Here is a 22,978-nt window from a genome sequence, read left to right on the forward strand (position 1 = left end):
TTTTGAAATGTCTCCAAATCTCCAGCTACTAGTGACCTTCTTTTAAGGGCAGTCATGTGCATTATTTACGTCGGACAAGGGGGGTCCGACGTAAATTATGCAATCTACGTCGGAGGGTAATTGTGTCTGACGTAGAATGTATAATTTACGTCGGACACCCCCTTGTCTGACGTAAATTAGTTAACTTTTATTTACGACAATGCCACCGCGTATTTACAACGTCGTATTTTGGGAGTTCTGACGTAAATGGAGGGACGTAAAATCCTATTTTTGTACTAGTGCTCGCTTAAGCAAGCCTCTTGGCTGCTTGAATGAGTTATGGTTGCAAGCACCTCCAGAACCAACTAATAAGCTTCCTTGAGTGAGTAACCCTCGTTGCTAGCTTAAGCGAGTCAACGAGTAAAAATTCCATACATGAATCTATAAATGTCCAAGATGGGAAGAAATAAAATATTTGTATAAAGTGTCATTGAATTTAGATTTGAGAGACTAGAGTGAAAAAGTGAAAGTCATCATAAAGTTCTTTTTCTTTTCCTTTTTGTGATTCAATTAACTATGAGTGACTAATTCACTTGACTAACAAAACTAATTTTGAATCTATGTAAATTTCTAATTTTGTTCAGTAAAGTTATTTTTTAGTTAATTATTATTCTTTTACTCTTAATGTTTGTTCTTGGACTAATCAACAATCACAGATCTCATAGAATTAACTGAGATTAAGAAAATTTTTAAAATACAATCCAACAAATAACACTAATGATGTTTATTGTCATATATAAAGAATTATTAATTGATGTTTTAAACATTTGATCTTAATATAAATTGTTTAATTAACTTCGCTAAAAAATTGAGAGTTTTATTAAAGAATCTAAAATTTCTCACTTAAAAACCTAGGATTAAAATACTTTCATTAGTTATTCGAGTCACATAATAATAACTAAAATTAAATAATTGAAAATAATATTTGTGAGAAATATAAGTGAAATTAATCTTTGACATGTTTTACTACGAATATACAAACAATTTTAATTCACTTTCATATTATAAACCTTGAAAATTTGTTCTGTAGTTTATGGTTTACACAAATTAGTTAATCGTTCAAACTACTTTTCCTATATCATCCAAAAAAGTATTCAAAGTATTCAAGTTATTTTTATTATTAGATAAATCAATTGGATATTAGTTTCACTAAATAGATTGTGAGTCCAATATTTTAATAAAATATGCATTTCATTTATGTGATAATAAATAGTGTGTTAAATAAATGTGAATAACAGTTTTTGTATTAAAAAAAACATATTATTCGATTCATAATAAATGAGTCGATATAAGTGAGAAATCAAATAAAAAATATGATGATTAGCTTAAAAATAAGATGCTCTAGGTAAAGAGTGAAAAACTTTATTTTCTTATCTCCTAATAAAATTGATCACACAAGTTTAAGCACCAGCACCCAAAAAAAGTTGAATGTGAAAAACAGTTATAAACCCTAATAGTAATCCTCTTGAGATCACTTGAAAATGAAGTGACGTACGTTTGAAAAAACCTCAAGCTAACCATTAGTATTTTTTTTTATGCCGAGCTAACCAATTAGAATGAGTATTTTTATATATTATGATCCTTTTCACGTCTTAATTAAATGTCAACATAATTGTGTTGCAGCCACTCTATGGTAGCTTTTTCATAATTAGCCCACTTCCAAAACACATAAATGCTAGACATCATTATTCACAATATATATTTCGCCCACGCATTGCTTTGCATTTCTTCCATACTTGTATTTCACTATTAATTTGATAGTATATCCAATGAGGTAAAGCTGCACAGTGCCTTCGATCTGCTGTTTAGCATAGCCAACGAAATCAGCCCCAAGGTACGACATAACCTAATTTATCATGACTGAATCACAAAAACTTCATCATTTTAATTATAAAAAAAATTAACCTAAATTTATTTATAACTTAACTCATCACAAACCACCTCATGATGAGTTAAGTTCACTCATGAAACTGATTCATGTTTTTATTTTTATGTTTTAATATGTTAATTTTTGTAATTATATATGTTTATATCATAAACTAAATTTTATATATATTAATTATGAATTATGATAACTAGTATCAATTTGATATTATTTATTGATATTTTTTTAGCAATTTTGATATTATAAGTTAATTAAGTTGATTGTGATTGATGTCTATTTTTTTTTACATTTTTTTTCCTATTACTTACATATTTATAATTCTAAAATATTAGATTATAATATATTTTTTTATGAAGTTTAATAAAAAAAATTAAATATTTAAATGATCAAACTCATTTAATCCACCATCTTGTTGTGATGAATTGGATCAAATTAAATTTTCTTAAATTCATTAAAAGATGAATCGAATTGAGTTAATTCATCTATTACATAGTCCGTAATGAGTCAAATTACACACTTTGACTATTAACAATTAGAAGAAAAAAAATATGAATAAAAATAACAATAAAAAAAATCAAACTATTTTTTAAAAATAAAAGTTAGTTTAAGTATATTTAACTACACTAGCTTTATTAAAAAAATAACTATTTTTTAAAACTATTCCTTTATGAAACTTGATACTAAGAATAAAAAGATAATTAATTTATAATCTCAATTAAATTAAAAAAATATTTTAAAATAATAAAATTAAATAAAATAAATTTAGTTAATATTTATTTAGTCTAACAAACATTTTTGTTGTTGTTTAAATTCGGAACCAACAAGAAGAAGTATATATATATATATAACATATATTTGATTTGAAGCACGAATTATTGTCTAGCTAATAGCTATGATGCCTAATGTCAAAAGTTTGAATTGTTTTTGCATATAATCCTGTGAACAGTATTCTTACACTTATTGCTAATGAAAATTGAAACAGAAGATGCAACTTTTCTGCTATTAGTGCTTTGAAATTTGAATAGCTAACATTGCCAAATTGTAATAAGAGTGTCACTTATTAAAAAAGGTTTTAAATATGTTTTAGTGCGTGTTTGCTTCGAATGTCAATGGTGATCCAAGCATATGTAATTAGTCATCAATAATACAATTTTATTGGACTTTTTCTATGTATAAAGATGTATTTTTTATTATAAAATATTTTGTTTCAGATCGGTAAAATTTTCATGAGCAAAAAAATTCTTATTCTACAAATTAATTTAAAATCAATCATTATATATAAGATATGGATTTCTATATTAAATGAGAATATTGTTTTTAAAAAAATTTCTTCAAAGACAGTTTGTAGGATTCTTTTAATTTCCTATTAAATTTGATTTTTATTTATCATGAATAATTTATAAATTAAATATTAATATTTTAAAATAAATTATTAATAAATAAAAAATTAATATAATATAAATTATTTATCATAAATCTAAAATATAATTTATATATTTAAAAATATATATTTATAAAAAATTTAAATACAATTTATATATTAAAACATAATATTTATTTATATAAATTTTTATAATTATTAATTATATATACAATAAATATGTATTGTACAAATTAAAATATCAGTAATTAAATATTAGGAATTCGATTTCGAGATTGGTATTTAATACTGTACTTCTCTTCAATAAGTTTTGTCTTTATAAATTTTATATTGTTTTAAGAATAAATTTCGTTATACTATTGAGTAATTTTATGCTACGTATCTAGTTATATCTCATCAGTCACCATTTTGAGAAAATGCATGTATATAATTATTAAAAATATTTTTAAATTTTACAACAGGTAGAAATATACATTTTAAAAGAAAAAAATTATTCAAATTAAGTTAAACTTATAGGGTGTATTACCATATTTATTAAAAAAAAAGTTACATATATTCCCTGCCTTTATAACTTATTTCTTAAGTTTTTTTATTTATTTGAGTTATTAAATTCCTTAAAATTAAAATAAAATACATAATTTTAATTATATTTAGTTTAACTATTTTTTTATGTTTCAGAAAATATTTAAGTATGGTTTCAAAATTATCAACTCTGGTTCAAATGCTAGTTATAAAATATTTGTCATAACTTAAATTTTAAGAGTTTAGTAACGCAAAAGATAGAAAGAATTTCATTAAAAAGAATGCTAAGTTATATTATAGTAAAATATTATTTCGCCAAACTAATATTATTTATTTTACACAAATTCATTTTTCAATGCTGTATATTTTCTCTTAATTTATTTAAAAATTAACTCAATTTTAAAGCATTGAATTTAAAAAAAAAATTATTCAGATTACAAAGATAATGATCCATATCAAAAGATAATAAAGATAATGATGAAGATCAAATATAAATCTTCATCATATATTGATTAAACTCCTTCTTTTAATTACTAACTTGATTCTAGTGGTTGTTATAGTCATGCTTATAACTAATTATTTTAAGAATGTTAATTAAAATTTTTAAAAATAATTAAAAATATCATATTTAATATATTAATTTAAATAAAAATTATTTAATTTTAAATTCTTAGTATCTTAAAATACACCTGTAGATTTATTGTCTTATCCTGTTTAAATTAGAATATTTATGAAAAAAACTAATCATAAAAATATAGAAAGAAAATTTTGGCAAATAAATTTATTACAAAATAAGCAAATAGGAAAAATTATGCATGTAGTTATATGTGATATATACAGTCTTAATTTTGAAACATATTATTCCATTTGCTATTGAACTTGGGATAATTAACAAGAATTCAGAGAAATGAAGAACAAAAAAACACTTCGGTCCCAAAAGTCATTTTAAGAAGCAATCATCGCATCCCATGCAGGGACGGAGCCAGGATTTCAATACTGGGGGGCCGAGAATAAATAATATATAATTTATAATAAATGAAAATTAAAGTATCAAAAGCATATTATCTGACAAAACTAGATAATAATTAACATAATTTAATAAAAATTATTTCTCATATTTACATTTGATAAATATATCGAACATATTGCAAGATCAAGTTATTCAAGTATGTACCTTTATTTCTTAAGTTGTGCCATATAGTAATATATATGTATATAAAAAAAAATAAAATTGTTGGGGGGGCCGTGGCACCCGTAGGTCCCCTTGGCTCCGTCCTTGATCCCATGAGACTATTCAAACGTGAATAATCGCTTTCCACCAGCTTTTCTTGCCTCGAAACATAATTGGAAGCTTAGTGCAATGCATAATGCATGGAAGTTACTCCAGAATCATTATCTAGAAAAAAAGGTGTATCATAATTCTTAGGATATTTTTTTCTTCTTTTTTACTTGTATTTGAATTGTGAGTATGTAACATGCTAGCTAAATTTTAGAACTTCTAAAAATATTTTTGTAAGATAGTAGAAACCGAAGGTAAAATAAAATTTTTTAAGTGATGAAAAAATATATGAAAATAAGTGACAAGGGATCCAAGTTTGAATTTTGATTTTTGCGAATTTAAACTAAAATGAGATATTTACTTGTCTATTCAATGTGTGCTAAATTTTCAAAAGAGATTATTTTATGTTAAAAAAAATTACTTCTCACTAATTTTTATTTTTTTTTAAAGTACATGCACAATAAATTGTGTTTCACTTTGTTGGTGCATTGTTTATATATATAGGGTTGAGTAGAAAATGAAGACACTGATTAAGACCCCATGGACCAAACAAAACCAATTATGTTAATATATTTTGGCACCTGTCACAATCGCTTTATCTAAAAAACAATTACTTTTTGCTTGGTATTTAGCACCACCAAATTAAAAATCACATTCATTAAACCAGCTAAATTCCCTGCTGCTACTATTCACCATCCACACTCTCCATTCTTACTTCTTACTTATTAACAATTGCAGAATCTCCCACTTGCCCAAAAATAAAAAACAATAAATAAATAAATAAACACATTTCCAAAACCACATCAAACTTTTCGAAATTATGACACGTGTATCCACCTGGCCACGCTGGGCACGCCCTGGTTCACGGCGAACGCCATGTAGTACCCGGGCGGCGCCACCCTCCCGCCGGGCGGAGCCCTGCACCCGATCCGGTACCTCCCGTCGCCGTCAGGCACGGCGGAGGTAACGGGCAGTTTGACCAAACGTTGACCCTGCGAGAAGGAGTGCGTGGCGAAAGGCGCACTCGCCAAGTTCACCTCCACAATCCCCACCACGGGCAAACCAACCGACACCACCACATCGAAACTCCCCCCAAAACGCACCGTTTCGGGCACCTCCTCAATCACCACTCTCACATTCGCCCGGTCCGCACTCAAATACTCGGGCGAAAACGCTTCCACTCGTAACTCGGTCGGAAACTCCGCGTCGAAACGGTACAACACGTGAGGGTTACTCCCCGCCAGCAAAACCCGCCCATCCGGTAACAAGTTCGCGGTGGAATGATACAGCCTGGGAACCGAACCGGGATTCAAAACCATAAACCGCAACCCAACCGGCTGGTCCGGTCTATACAAAACCGGATTCAAACACGGGTTACTCGCCAACTCAAACCCCTGAGTCCCAGACATGGCCCCATTAATAACCAAAACGTCGCCGTTCGGAAGCATAACCATATCCCCCATGATTCTCCCAAACGGCATGTCTTCCATTTCCCACTTGGGATTCTCCGAGGTCGCCAATATCCTCCCGCAGCTACCGTGCGCCGGGGTGTCCGTACTCCGCATCAAAAACGCACCGTATTGAGCCCCGCCGCATACGACAATCTCGGCGGCGGAATAGTCCCCTTGCAAGGCCAGCATTACCGACGACCCCGCCGAAGGGTAATTCCTGGGACCTCCCTCGAGCTTAGGATACTCCTTGACGATGAGGTGGCGCGTGAAATCGTACATGACGGAGTTGGTGTTGGCGAAGACGAAAAGGTGACCGTTTGGGAGGAGGTGGACGTAGGGGTATAAGTTATCCATTTGCGTGTCTTCCGTTTGGGATAGAAAGGGAAAGGAAACGGCGCCGTTTTTTCTTGGTGGAAAAAACTCGACCGTGTTGGACCCTCTTCCTCCAACTATAATAACCGATCCGTCTGGGAGAATCTGGTTGGTGGCGTACCATCTGCCTTGGGACAATTCGACGTCGTTTAGCTCCTCCCAGTCGCAGAAACTGGTTCGGTTGCAGGGGGCCAATTTTCGGATTTTTCTGAAGCCGTCGAGGTCGCCGCCGGTTTGGAGGAGGGTGCCGTCGGGGAGGAACTGCCCGGAGGAGCACCACGTGTCGGTGAGGATTTTCAGGGGGCGGAGTTCGTTCGTGGCGAGGTCCAGCTGGACGGAGTGGGCGTAGCAGTCGCGCTTCAGGCAGTGGCCTTTCGGGAGCAGTTTTCGGGACGGGCCGATGTTGGTGCGGTCGAGGAGGACCGCCGTGTTGAAGCGCGTCACGGCCGTGTGCATGGAGGCGATGCCGGCGTCCGGGACTAGAAGCTCCCACGTGCCGGGAAGGTCGGCACGTGCGGGAGTTGTGTAAAAGAGGAGGAGGAGAAAGCATGATGAGAGGTAGAGGGAGACATTGTCCATGGGAATAGAGAGTGTGTGGGGAAGTGAGGTGAAGCTTGGATCGTTAATTATACAGAATGAGAATGGAAGTCATAATTGCCGAAATTGTAATGGACCGTTTTGGGTGATGTTGAAATTGAAACTTTAAAGGAGTACCTCCATTACCACCTTTAGATAAATTTCATAGCAAATCAAAAAAATAAAAATAACTTTTTTTTATAATTTAAAATTAATTATTTTTCTCCTTTATAAATTGTTCTTACCAGATATCTGTTGTAGGGGACGATCTGCTGGACAAGATTGGTGAGCCTCCTTCATTGAGTACGCTTGCTGTTCCAAAATGAGGATGATACCTACAAAAGAGACTCTGATGCTAAAGTTAGTGTTTGTAGGTGTATGAGTCTCGTATAAGTAATGCATGTACCTTAGTATGAATTAAGGTTTATCTGAATCTTGGGCCTGAGATCAGATATGATCTTTTCAAGTAATGAATCTTTATCTTGACCGATGTCGTGTGGCGCATATCCAATATCACAGTAGGTAGAGGATAATTGAAATGGAGTTTCCAAAGCCAAATTGAATTTGCTTGTATTATACAAATTGACAAATTCTTTATCATTTTTTTTTATTAATTTAGAGTAATTATAATAAAATATTTTTATCAACTTTTTATGTTTACTTAATATTTTTATAAAAACACATAATTTGTAAATTTATCGTTGAATCATGTATGACAATATTTAAATGATCATATAAGTAAAATTTTAGATAAATTAAACATTTATGAGTATGTATGGTGAAGATTTATAAGTATTGTATATAATAAATATAAATATTATATTTATAAAATTTGAAGGAAATGGAAATAATCGTTTTTCGTAATTTAAGTGTGGATTGGGTTTTGTGTCGGCGGTGTGAGAATGGATAGCACATAGGAAGGTGGGTGACGTAAATGGAAAGCGAAGTTGAGAAATTTGGACACATAGGACACAAGTGGCAAGAGGCACATAACGGGTGTTTTTTTTGAAGACAACGGGGTTAAGCGGTTTTTAAATTGTAATGCTTTGGGTTTCAATTTCAATGGTGAGCGAGACAAGTGACTCAAGCCGATGATATATTATCCAAAACTAAACGGACAAAAAAGGAAAGTAAAGAAGAAGATCAATGGTGATGAACTGTGAAGTGTGACGCTAAAATTAACATTACAATCAATAAAAAGAGAGATGATACTATTTGGACCAGTTATTGTGAAGATTCAAAACCAATATTCTAGAATTTCACTTTAGTTGGAACAACTTAAAATTCACTTATTTTTTTATCCATTAAAATTCAGTTAATTATATGTGACTTAAAACAATTCATATTATTTCTATTGAATAATTTAGCTTGGTCCTGTGATTCATTGTACTTGGAATTTGAATTTGCGTTGGCATGAGCACGTCCTCACATGTAATGGGCTAGTATTACGGTTACATTAGGTAAAGATGTCAAAAAGGATCTAATTCAATGTAATTAAGGTTTGAGGTAGTTTTGACTTAGTCTGACCCAAAATGATCAATTCTAATTCAATGTAATTTTTAAACAATTAAAACGGTCAATGTAATATATAAGAGGTGTCAGTATAATATTTTTTAAATAATTAGAAGAACTAGTGTAGTTATAAAATAAGTATAAAGCATATGCAACATTTTACGAAATCTTAAAAGTGTGAATGTAATTTACTTAATTTCACGATTCAATTAAACTCATTCTTTTGTTGGATTTTATCATATTTGGATAAGGAATGTCATGCTTTAACTATAGAAGATGTTCTTACTGGAGATCGGTCGTAGGGGACGATCTGCTGAGCAAGATTGGTGAGTCTCCTTCGCTGGATGCGTTCGCTGTTCCAAAGTGGGAGTGGTACCTGCAAAAGAGACTTTGATGCTAAAGTTAGTGTTTGTGAGTGTATAAGTTTCGTATATGTAATGCACGTATCTTAGTGTAAATTAGGGTTTATCTAGGCCTTGGGCCTGAGGTCGGTTGTGACCTGTTCAGATAGTGTGCCTTTGTCTTGGCCATGTCATGCGACGCGTATCCGATGTCCACCTGCGCTTCAATACCGAGTTTAAGCTCGGCTTGACAGTACGGATAATACAGAAGACATCACATGAAGGAGAAATTAAGATGAAAGAAGTAAAAGGGCAACGATGATGTCCGATACAAGATATTGTATGAATAAGGGAAAAGACATGAAGTAGAAAATCATGTGGTAAATTACAGAGAATGAGATTCTTCCCCCACTTTTGCCTCCTTGTTTTTTTATCTACTCTTTTTACCTTTTCCTCTCCATGACAAGGAAGATGGGAAACTTGAAAAAGTGAATTGGAATTCTGGTTATTAATTCAATAATGATTTTCAAAACTTTATTTGTGATTTATTTTTCATTTTCAATAACAATTGATTTTAATAATGAATTATAATTAAAAAAAATAGAAACATTCATAAAATTATTCAGACGCATTCGACAAAGAGGTCTTTTGTATACCCCATCCTAAAAATAAAATGATCCAAACTGCCTAAATTGCTCTACCATATTTTTTTTCCCATTTTTGGTCATTCTTTTGCTAACATAGAACAACCATCTTCTTCTTCCTCTGTATCCCTATAATATATACATGGCACGTAAGATCAGAAGGTTTTAGTTTTGTCACTTTTAAAAAATTGAAAATTACAACATGATTAGGTAATAATATCAGTTTTTTATACAACTTTATTTTGGTTTTTGGTAATATATATCATTGTTTTTATATAGGAATATATGAGATTAATTGAGAACAACAATCGATTAAATTAAATTAAATGTGATGCCCTTTTAATCATTGATGGCATTTTCCGGCAGGTTGATATCAATTATGTGGTTGGCCTTTGGTAGCCTTAGAATCAAAGACAAAAGAAGAGAGAGACTGAGAGAGCACAACCAAGTTATTATATAATATATAATAATAGTAAAGATTAAAGCATCTTTTTCTTTTCTTTTTCTTTTCTGTTTGTTTTCTGTGTGTGTTGTTGTTGTTCTTTTGCTTCAAAGCTTGACAGGAGTCATTTTCTAACCAACATCTCACAAATTTGACAATCCTAACAATTAGAACATTGTATAGTCGCCATTCATTGATGAGAAATGCATGGATTCAAATTTAGGAGTTTATATTCGAAAGTTATTAAGGAGTGTGGAATGGTTTTAAAAGAAAAATAATGAGAAGAAGTTTATAATTAAGTTTCTTATAAAGGTCTATTTGAATGACGATTATATAAAGTCACAGACTAAGTTCTTTGTTTTAGTTACAGTTTTATTAAAGTAGAATATCCGGAATTATGAATACTGCATATTTATTTAATTAAAAAATGATGTTGAATTGAAATTATAAATTGTACTCTAGTTGTATTATATATATATATGGTACCAGATATTCATAAAAGAGGAGCGGAATATTAATATTAATTAAAGAAAGAGGAGCTGAATTTTAAAAGAAAATAAATTCATTTATTAAGGGTTCTATATTTTCAGTAAGAGTCCTTAATGTTTCAAAATTATGGATAATATTCTCATATTCTTCATCAGAGCGCCAATCTTCAATATAAATTAATATGGGAATAAAATAAGAAATTCGATGTAAAAAGAATTTTACAAAAACACGATAATCATGTCTAAGATAATCTTCATACAAATATATCCAAACATAACCATCTTCAAAATATATTATCATTTATACAATAAAACTTACAGAGAATTTTACAGACTCGGAGCCAGGGTTCTTAGCTAGGAAGGAGACTCAAAGAGAGGTACAAATTTAAGGCTCGGAAGAGCTGTGTCTTTCTCCTCTAGATGAGAGGCCTTTTATAGACAAAGAACCAGACTTTATCTTTCTGATAACACATCTTATACATACACGTGTTATCATCTAAACAAAAATAGTTACAACTGGCAAACCTTTACTATTTAGGCTGCTGACACAAAAGACAAATACAACTGGCGAATCTTTACTTTAGACCGCCGACGCAAAAGACAAAATACAAAAGCATCTTTTGGGCGACGTGGGAAACAAGGGACCCACGACTTCTTACTCAGATGCCATAATTTTCACAAGTCTTCAGAAATATTCCATCTTTGGTCTTCATCTACCACTGTTGTTAACTTTTCCAAAATAGCTCCTATACGATTTTCAATTTGATTTTTTACTGGAGCTTGAGCCATCTGTATGGTATAGCAGTCTTCAATTTCTTCTTCGTCAGATTCTGTTCCTAAAGAGGACAAAGCATCTATCAATTGTTTTTTCAATAGAGCCTTTTCTTCTTTAGAGGAAGAGAGGTTTTCCAAGATATTCTTTGTAAGGGGCTTTTCAATCATCGGAATGGGCTGGGCCTTAACTGGTGATTGAAGACCCAAAGTTTTCCATTTCTGAAACCTATCTTCAACATATTTGACTTCGAACTTTTTCCACCAAAAAACTTTGGTTTTTCGACAAATAAATTTTGGATAAGTATCTTCTTTATGCTGGTGGATTTCAAGAAGATGGGCCAAGAGCCAGCTTATGCCCATAGTAGAACAAAATTTTATGAGACGTAGGTGGGGTGGTTGATTTGGGGTGAGGATCTTATATTTTCGGTATATATTCAAGATATTTTCAGGGATTATAGACTGAACTGGGCTTATTTGAAAGAACCAATCTACAAACCAGTTTGGTATTGGAAGGGGTAATTCATTTTTAAAATTGATATACCAAGAGTGTTTAGGGTTTTCTTCTAATAAAATATAGGTCCAGGCCTTTTGATAATCAAAATATGAATATGAAGGAGGATCAAAAGGTCTAGAAAAATTCTTTTCGGTGAAAGGGTGTTGCTTCCAATCATGGTAAGACAACACTTTTGCTATTTTTAATTTAGAATAATTTATTATAGATGGGTTCTTTGAATCTGCTACTGGGGTAATTTCTACGGATCCTGTATCTATTAAAATAAATTGATAAAAAAATTTGTTTTTCTTCAAATTTTCATTTTTTGGTATCCAACTCCAATGAGGAGGAGCTAGACTTTGTACTATTTTCCAGGGATCTTCCTCTTGCCAATGGTCTTCAAGAGTTACCACATGTTGACACTGTTCAAGGATATGAAATTCTTTTGGGATAATTTTAGAGGTAGAAGAGGTGGCTTGTTCAGGGGTATTTGGGCTATGAGTCAGTACTGTGAATTTGTTTTCAAGGGGATTTTTCAAGGTATTGGGTAATTTTCGGGTTTGGGAGGCTTTTGAGTATGATGGAGAGAAGTCATCTATTGAAAGACTAGATGGCCCAGGTTTTTCAGAGGGATTGGGCTGAGAGCCCATTTTCTTTATTGGGGTGGACATGGGTGAAGCCCTGCAAAAATTCTCTTGTTAAAAAATCTGGAATTGAATTATTCTTTCCTTTTATGAACTCAATTTCAAAATCAAAACAAGATATTAAACTTTGCCATCTGGCGAAAATTTGTTTCGAAACCAAATTTTTAACATCTTTTTCTAAAACTTCTTTTGCTGATTTACAATCTATTCTCAAAAGAAATTTCTTGTTTATTAAATCATGCTGAAATTTTTGCATACACAACACAATGCTTAAAATTTCTTTTTTAATAGTACTATATTTGGTTTGAGCTGAATTCCATATTCCTGAATGATATTTTACTATTTGTTCAGGATGGGTTCCTATTTTTTGTTTAAGTATCCCTCCATATCCTTGTTCTGAAGCATCGGTTTCTACTATTAATTGGGCCTTGGGATTTGGGATTCCTAGACAAGGCAATGATTTTACTTGGACTTTTACTTCTTGAACTATTTTGGTTAGCTCAGGAGTCCAAGGTTTTGGATTTTTTCTAAGCCTATTATAGAGGGGTTTACATAATATTCTAATGTTTGGGATGAAATCTGCTATATAATTTACACAACCCAAAAATCTTTGTAATTGATTTTTATCTTTTATTTCATCGGGAAATTTTTCTGAAAATTTTATACTTCTTTTTATAGGGGTAATGGTTCCTTGATAAATATCGTGTCCCAAAAATCTAATTTTTGTTTGTGCTAATTTAATTTTCTTTTGTGAAATAACCATCCCATTTCTTTTAATTAGATTTTTAAATATTTTCAAATGTTTTAGATGTTGTTCAATTGATTCTGAAAATATTAACACATCATCTATATAAACTAGTGCAAATTTTGAATATGGGTTTAATATTGTATTCATTATATTTTGAAATTCGGAGGGGGCATTTTTTAGTCCCATTGGCATTACATTCCATTCATATTGGCCAAATGGTACTACAAATGTTGTTTTGTATTTATCTTCTTCTTTTACTTTTATTTGATAATAACCACTTTTCATATCAAACTTTGAAAATATGGTAGCATTATAAATTCTACTTATTAGTTCTGACTTATTAGGAAGAGGGTATCTTATCCATTTTAATACTTTATTCAATGGTTTATAATTAATGACCATTCTAGGTTCTCCCCTTTCTATTTCTGAAGCATTTTGTACATAAAATGCTACACAGCTCCAGGGAGATTTACTAGGTCTTATTAACTTTTTATCTAAAAATTGTTGAATTTCTTTTCTACAGTATTCTAGAGTTTCTTTATTCAATTGTACTGGTTTAGCTTTCGTAGGGATATTCTTTTCCACAAATCCTTCTTCATATGGTAATTCTATTTCAAAATAATTTCGTTCCCAAAATGCATTAGGAACATCTGAACATATTTCTCTTACTATTTCTTTTTCAATATTTTCGAACTCTTTTTTAATCTTTGAATCTTGCAATTTTTCTTCAATTTGTTTATATTTTATTTCATTTTTTAAATATTTTATTTGTTCTGTTTTTGCTTGTATTCTTGTTATAAAATTTTCTTCATTTATATCTTTTACATTATGTATTGCTTTTGTTGTTGCTGGTTTTATAAATTCAAATAACAATTCTTTAAATTGTATTCCTTCTGAAGTTACTGTAAAAGGATATATTTGAGTTAAAAAAGGTGTTCCTAAAATCATTTCTTCACTTATATCTGGAGTTAAAATCAACGTATTTTTAAAACAAGTTCCCTTATTACAAATATATGCTTTCAAAAGTTTATATTTTACCTTTAATCTATTAGAGTTTGCTACTCTTAGGATTTGAACAGTTTTTTCATAATATTGGGTTGGTATTAAACCTTCTCTTATACAATTTAAATCTGCTCCCGAATCTACTAAAGCTGTAAAAATTTTATGATATGTTTTTCCAATTTTTAATATTAACCATTTTTGCTGTATTATTTTTATCTGTCTTATAACTATATTTTCTTCTGAATTTATTGACGTGGATGGTTTATCTTGTTCAAGGATTTCTTTTATTTGTTCATTTTGTTGATAAGTTGTTTGTTTTATTTCTATTAATTGGGTTTTTATTATATTAATTTCTTCTTTTAATTCATTTATTTCTCTTTGCAAGTCTTTAATATTTACAGGTTTCTCTTTTATGGAAGCTTTCTTTAATATTTGTGAAAAATCATATCCACTAAATTCAAGAGTGGTAGATTCTTCATGGGTTTTGTCTTCTAATATTAAATCTTTTAATTTACTTAGATATTCTAGTTTTTCTTCTTCATTTGGAAGTTTTTCTACTATTTCTAATATTAATTTTGCTTCGGACGTAATTACATTTATGCTAAATGAACATGAACAAGGATTTTCTTCACATTCACATTCACTTTCTTCTTCACTACTTGTGCCTATATTATCTATATATTCTTCACTACTATTTTCTTCTTCTTCACTTTCTGACTCATAAAGTAAAAGTTTTGCAATTTGCTCTTTTAATTCTTCAGACATATTTAAATTATTTATCTTTTCTTTAACTCTACAATCTTTTTTCATATGACCATATCTTCCACATTTAAAACAAACTATTCCTTTGTTTTTATTATAAAAGGTTTGTTTTTTAAAATTTTTATTATTATTAGAAAATTTTTTCTTCTTAAAAGGCACATTACTTTTTCTAAAAGATTGGCTTCTTTTAAAAGGCTTTCTAATATTCTTTTTATATTTTCTTGATGGGGGTGTTATTCCTTCGTACCCATATTGAGCACAGAAATTTCCTAATTCTTTTATTCCACTTTATTTTTGTCTTTTAATTTATTTTTCTAATTTCATATTATTACAAAATTCTAAAGCATTAGTTTTTATTACTGCAATTATCCTTCCATAGGTTAATTCTTGTAAGTTTTCATCATAGGTTTGACTTAATTTTTCTCTAACTTTCGTAGCAAAAACGGGGGGCAATCCTGCAATAAATTTTTCTTTCCAAAAATTTTCTTTACAATCTGCCCTAGTCATTACCATCATAATAAAATTGTCTACATACCATCTAAAATCTCCTAAAGTGGGACATCTTAAATTATGCAAGAGGGTATTTGTTTTATTATAAAAAATATTCGAATCTCCTATAAAACTTTGAATTATAGATATTATTAAAGTTTCTACCATTAATGGGATAGTTATTCCTTCTTCAACTTTTACTATATTTAAAATATAATTTCTTTGTTCTTGGGTAAGATAATTATCCCACCATCCTTTTAATGATCCAGTAAATCCAGCTATTAAAAGTTTTGCAGTTTGGGCCTCATTATGCTTTGCTCTATATGCAGAGGCAGCCATAGATATTTCATGGGTTTTTCTTAATATTTGATGTTCGGTTAATCCATCTATATTCCATTCAGTTATTCCTTCACCATTGAAGGTAGAAGGACTTTCTAAATTCCATTCTTCAAATTGTATGTCTGGCAGTGTAGGTCTTCTATAATAATTTCTAGTAGTGGGCATATTGTTTGTGTTGGGATTTTGATTAAATTTTCTTTGTATTCTAAATATATCATTTTCTAAATCTTATGGGTTTATACTTCCTATTTCTTCTTGAGGAATTTCTAATATATTAATGTTTTTTATATTTAATTTTTCTAATTTTTTATTAATTTCTGTTAATAAATTTTCTGTATTACTTCCTAGTTTAAATTCTTTATATTCCTTATCTGTAAATCTTGTAGGAGTTATTAATGATCTTTCTAAAGGCTTTATTCCTAAAGGATTTACATTTTTTATTTCGGATTTTTCTTCAAAATTTTTTATTGCCACTTGATGTAATAATTGATTTGTATAATTTAATTGACTATGAACATTTTGTATATCTAGGACTGATATATTTTCATCTAAATTTCTTTTTCCTATCATCTTAAAGGGTGACGCTATTACCTCTTTATTTTCTATATTTGGAAATCTTACTTCTTCTAAAGGAGGTATTTCGCTTATTCTTTCTCCTGATTTTGTTTTCCAAATCTTTTCAGCATGTTTTAAAACATTTATACTTAAAGTTTTTAAACAATTTTCTTCAAACCAATTAAAATAAGGAATATTTTCTTGAATTTCTTCTAAGTATTTATAATAAGATTCTCTGAAATTTTTTAATTCTTGTTGGGAGAATGTTTCAAAAAACCATTTTCTTTTGTCTTGGTTTTCTTTTGCTAAAAATTCTTGCTTTATCATATCTTTATTTATTTCAAATTTTTTAATTACATTTATAGAGGTATCTATATGTTCTTCTCCTGCTAGTTCAGTATTTGATGGCGAATTATGAGTTTTAGCTTCTTCCCAATTATATTCTGGTGTGGGTACTATATGATCTGGTCTAATTCCTCTTAAATTCATAGTTTTATGATATGTAAAACTAGATTTATCTAAGGATCTTCGTGCTGTATGAAAAGTTTGAGGGGATGCTTTTGAACTTTCTCCTATTCTTAAAGACTCTATTCTTCTTAATGGGGTAAATGAAACTTCTACTGTTCCTGATTTATATTCAATTATTTCTTCTACTTCTACTAGGTCTGGAGGGTCTGGTTTTAAAATATCTTCTATTTTCCATTTTAATCCCATGGTTATTTCATTATGCTTTAAAGTTTTAGGAACTACTGCACTTATTTTTTCAGGGTTTATTAAAAGCATAGTGGTTTCATCTTTGGGAGACATTAATAGAGCTCTAGGAGCTAAATGGGTTTTCATGACTTTATAATATATTCTATATATTATTGCTACTGGATATGAATTTTTATTCCATTTATTTTCAAGTATTTTAACATCCAATATTAAATTATTATCAGTATTATGAAGACTTTTAAGGGCTACTGAATAGTTCGGATAGTTATTAATGTACACTGGTCCTTGATGTAAATTTGTTTCAAACATAGCCAAAATTTGACTTTCTAGTTCAGTTGGCCTATTATCTCTTAAGGCTACAAACATAGGCGTGTCCATGCCTAATCTAAATAAGGGTTTTATTGCTATTTGTATTGATCCTATATGCATGTATTTATAATTTTTTATATGTTCAACTATTAATGCTTTGGTTATTAGTGGAATTTGTTCATGACTTGTTTTAAGTTCAATTTCTTTATCTACTGTTTTTATTATGTATTCAGTTGTAAATTTATCTGTCCATTCTTTTTCATAAATATTTGAAATTTTTAACTTTGGAAGGGTCCACTTATTTAACTGATTTTCTATTTCTGGAATTATTAATTCGTGTTGCATCAACTGATTCATATTATTTTCTTCATCATTTTTCATATCTTCTTCAAACTTTTCTTTGCCTTTAAATACTTTTATTAACCTTTCCATCCTATCACACAAGTAATTCTTTCACGGGAACACCTACGGGTTTTACTGCCTTTCCTCAGGACTTACTACCACTCACTGGCTTACCAACGCTAAGACTACTCACAATGAACTAGGCAAGGTTGGGCTAATAAATTTATTTTCAGGAAAGTCTAAGTTTGTAGATGATATTCCAAATGATATGAAGAATAAAATATGATTCAATATTTATTCAACAGAATTAATATTCTCAGAACTTATACTTCCCAGTAATGGTGGCAGAGCCTCCAAGTTAGGTGCATATAAATCCTTAATATATATATATATATATATATATATATATAAAGGATCAAATTAATCTAAGAATAATTTTTCGTAAAGTTTCTCAATTCAATAATATGTATATTCAATTTTAACTATGTAACGATTAAATTAAAAATTCTTAAAATATAAATTATGTTTATAAATTTTAAATTATTTTAGAAAGTATTATTTTATGATTATTGAGTGATTTTCAAATTTTTTATTTTTTGGAAAGTATTTTTTTTACGACTAGTTTAATAGATAAATTGTTAAAACTCAACTTACTCTATAATTTATTGAGTAGAATAATTTATTAAGAGTTATTTTTGAAGTAATTTAATTAATGTCTCTATATATACATATAATTTGTAAATTTAACGTCAAAATATATCTCATATAATTAATAATATGACTTGTACTATAAGCACATATCTTAAAAAAGAAAAAAAAATACATAAATTCTAATGATTATGCTTCCTTACTTATAGTACAAAGAATGTAATTTTTGTGAAATTTATATAAAAAAATTATTATAAGTATAATAAATATATATATATATATATATATATATATATATATATATATAGATAAATAGATATAAATGTAAACTATTTGATATATTCTCATATACAATTTTAGTATAAATTTTGAATGAGATTCATCTACATATATTATACATAAATTATAGATAATAATTTTAATCCATTTAATATTTTATAAAATTTAAAATAATCATAAATATTTAAATTAATTTTATTAGTAAATCTATAACAAATATATTATAAATATCTATTTAATTATTTGCGCATAAAAATAATATTGTCATTTATTTATTAAAAAAATGAAAAATCCTTGATTTACAAGGATTAATTTAATGTCTCATATAACAAGAAGGAAATACCATCTTCTATAAAAACATAAATAAATGTTATACTTTCATCCATCCATTAAAAAAAAAAAAAAGAGTTTTTGATCATATTTTATAATTATGTCACTCAAATTCATTTTTCACCTGCTTTTTTATATTTTGCTTTCATGACTCCCTTTCGGTTTTCTTGAGAATGATACCTTAAGTGGTGACTAATTTTGAACATTTCAAAATGGTCTTCTCAGCTAGTCAACCATTTGATGTTACTCTATACGTTGAAAAATTTTCAACTATATGACCGAAAAAGTTCAATTAAGATAAAAAAAAAATTAAAAAAAGTTTAACTGAGGCATTAAAAACTGGTTAAAATGTTAATTTTTGTAGCACTATAATTCAAATGTATCATCAGCTTGTATAATCTTAGGATATAGTATGTAGCTATCATTTATGTACCTTAAACTATCAGTGTTGTGTTTGTATCTCCTGTTGAGTTGATAATTAGAATTTAATATACTTTATAAATATGTGTTTGAACATATTGTTACTCTATAGATGATAGTCATGTGTAATACACAAATATGAAAATAAGTTTTTCTCTACTCAATTTTCACTCTATATTCTTTGTTCTTATATTTTTTGTCTATTAATGTGTGCATTTGTATGTGTGTCATTCCCAACAAATTCCTCCGTCTAAAAGATTATGACTATATAAATGTTTCAGATAGAATAATTAACCCAACTCTTGTAACATTATCATTTGGGTAAACATAACTAACTTCACCTTGATGATAATGGTCTGATTTACTTAACTTCAAATGTGTAATAATTGTGTAATTTACTTAACTTCAAGTGTGTAAATCATAAACAATTATCCTTCTTTTTCTTTATTTTTAGTAGTGTTAACTAAGGGTGTTCAAACTGTTGAACTAAACTAAACTAAGAAAACTAAACTGAATTATAATGAATAGTTCACCATACTGAACTAAACTAGAACAAAAATTGACTAAATTGAACTAAACTATTTTCTAGTTTAGTTCACTATAGTTCTATAAGTTCAAACTAAACTATAATATAAACTAAACTATTGTTAACAATAAACTAAACTACATTATAAAAAATCAATTTAAAATCAACATTTTTAAACCAAACTACTAAATCATTGTTATTAACTATAAATTCAATTTAAAATAGTTTGAAATATAAAAAAAACAAGTATAATGTAACACTATAGATTGTGATAGTGTTATATTACACTTAGTTGTCTTATGATATTAAGTTGAGTTTTCAGTGTTGAGAGACTTAAGAGTCTGAGAATCCCTTTAGAGCTTCAATGGTGTTGAGAGGGGGTTTTTTTTGGATAGAAATCTAGTTTAACCCTAGAGGGAAGAGTATATGAGGTTTATATTTTAAACAAAGTCGCATAAACTCATTTCTCTCATAAATAGAATTCTAGGAAAAAAAAAGGTATTTGGTCTGTGAACTCTTTTTCTCTCAATCTTTTTCTCTTCTTCTTATAATCCTTTTATAAGTTGTGTTGTTGTGATTTAGGTGGTGGGAACCTTGAATTAAGTAGTTGATTTCATTTCAGAGCTTGAATCATTCTTCTCTTTTACCTTGGAATCGAGCTACCCGAGGTAAAGGAAGCTAGATTTATGTTTTCCTTGTTGTATGATGGAGTTGTTGGGTGATGTTGGTATTGATCATTGATTAGATTTATAACTTATATGGTTGAGTTAATTGAATTTGGTGTAGAAATGTATGAAGGTTGAGGTTGAAGTGCATGAGGAAGAATATGATTATTTGATATATGTTGTTGTTGCATGTTGCTTTTTTTTGTAGAAAATGAGTTGTTTGTTTTGAGTAGAAACATTATTATTGGTTGCATGTGTTGGATTTCTTTTGAATTTCAGGTTGTGGCTAAAAAATGGATTCTACAAATGTAGAATTCTGATACTGCATCGAGCACGCCTTCAAGGCGTTGGATGTTGTTCTAACTCGAAGCTCTTTATCTTAATCACATCGAGCTTAGGATTGGTGACATCGAGTGTGAAGAGAGAGACTTGTCTCGATTTAGGACAACGTTGGGTGTGGTTGAATGGCACTAGGTGTGAGAACCTTGAGAGCTCTCTGACTTAGCGACGCTAGGCCCAAAGTTGAGTGGCGCCTAATGTGTCTAAGCTAGAGCTCTATGTTTGAATTTCATTGGGTGCCAATGTGGTGATGTCGGGCAAGGGTTAGGTAGAGACTTTTTGTTTGAGATGGGGTTGAGCATAGTAGTTTACCATGCCAGGTGCGAGATCTTAGGGGCCTCTACCTTAGCCATGCTCCTTGTTTGGATGACGTTGAGTGTAAGGTGAGTAGTGTCGGGTGTTATTTGTTGAAGAAAACATGATGTTGTGATTGATGAAGTGTTGGATGCTCGTGTTTTAAGTTATTACATGAATATATGGTGAATAAGTTGTAATGATGAAATAGTATGTGATGATTTTGTTGTGAGTTGTTAGATGATGAATAGATATGAAATATGAGATGTGTGTTGACCATGTTGTATGTTGGTTGTGTAGTTGAGTTTAATATATAATGTGTTGTTAATATGTTAGTTGATTATATAGTTGAAAATGAGTTGTGATGATTAAGTTGTGAGATGTAAAGTTGTGTGTTGATTTTGTTGTTGTGTTATTGAGTTGTATTGACCACTTAGAACTAGAGGAGATGTTTTCAAAAGTTGGATATCTCATTATGTGGATATTGTGTTGTGGTATTCCAAGAGCCCAAACTTTTTGAAAATCTTTCTTAAAAATTTGACCCTTGTAGTGGATGTTGTGTTGTTTCTCCTTTAGAACTTTGTTGGTATCGTGTGTGGGAAGGTTGAGACACACGTATATAAGTGACCATAATATAGGGGTCAAGTTGAGCTATACTGATTATAAGTGACCAACTAAGTACAGTTGAAGTCGGGAACTTAGTTCCTAATCAAGTATCAAAAGGTTGTAGTATTTGAAGGGTAGTCAGTGGGCTAATCCCCATAGGAGGCTTGGTTAAGCTAGCTAATGTTGTGATAGGCCCATACCTAGTTGTTCTATCATAACATCAGTACTATACTTTCTTGTTTAATTAGCAACATATGAGAAACCGAGTTGTTGTGTTGTGGATTTATATCCAATTTGTTATTGATTTAGCAAATCCAAAAAGATCACCCTGTGTTGTTGGTTAGGTAGGGCCAAACCATTTAAACTGCTGATCCTTTGTTGCAAGATATCTCCTAGTTGACATGCATGACGATGCATATAGTTGTTATGTTAAGCATATGATGTGTTGAGTTGATTATGTTGTTCATATGCTATGTTGAACCGTGATGACATGTGTTGTTGTGTTGATTTATGTTGTATACTATGATGTTCTATCATTGTGTTGTTAAAAATGAGATGGTGATGTGATGTTCTTATGTTGTATCTATATGTTATTTCTTTTAATTCTAACTTATCCTTGCGTGTTTTCATGTAGTGTGGACTGGGATGATCATACATGGTATGAGAGTAGAACATGAATAGGACTTGAGAGTTACTATGGAGGCCACCTAGTGGCATAAGAGTTGGAAGATATTTTTTTTGACTACCCAATAGTGGTAGATTTGTATA

At 29.9% G+C, this 22,978-nt stretch overlaps 1 protein-coding gene across 1 annotated transcript; it reads right to left on the reverse strand.

Moving 5' to 3' along the window:
• Positions 1-5,700: 5,700 nt before the first annotated feature.
• LOC109795758 (glyoxal oxidase-related protein) lies at positions 5,701-7,642 on the reverse strand. Its single transcript, XM_020355296.3, has one exon. The coding sequence runs from the start codon at positions 7,506-7,508 to the stop codon at positions 5,925-5,927; it is 1,584 nt and encodes a 527-aa protein (XP_020210885.2). The 5' UTR covers positions 7,509-7,642; the 3' UTR covers positions 5,701-5,924.
• Positions 7,643-22,978: the final 15,336 nt, after the last annotated feature.

Source organism: Cajanus cajan, chromosome 3 (genome assembly GCF_000230855.2).
Source record: "Cajanus cajan strain Asha chromosome 3, NIPB_CcT2T_4, whole genome shotgun sequence".
Lineage (NCBI taxonomy): Eukaryota > Viridiplantae > Streptophyta > Magnoliopsida > Fabales > Fabaceae > Cajanus > Cajanus cajan.

Excerpts from the sequence above, each read along its gene's own strand:
- LOC109795758 (XM_020355296.3), bottom strand. The coding sequence starts at position 7,508 with ATGGACAATGTCTCCCTCTACCTCTCATCATGCTTTCTCCTCCTCCTC.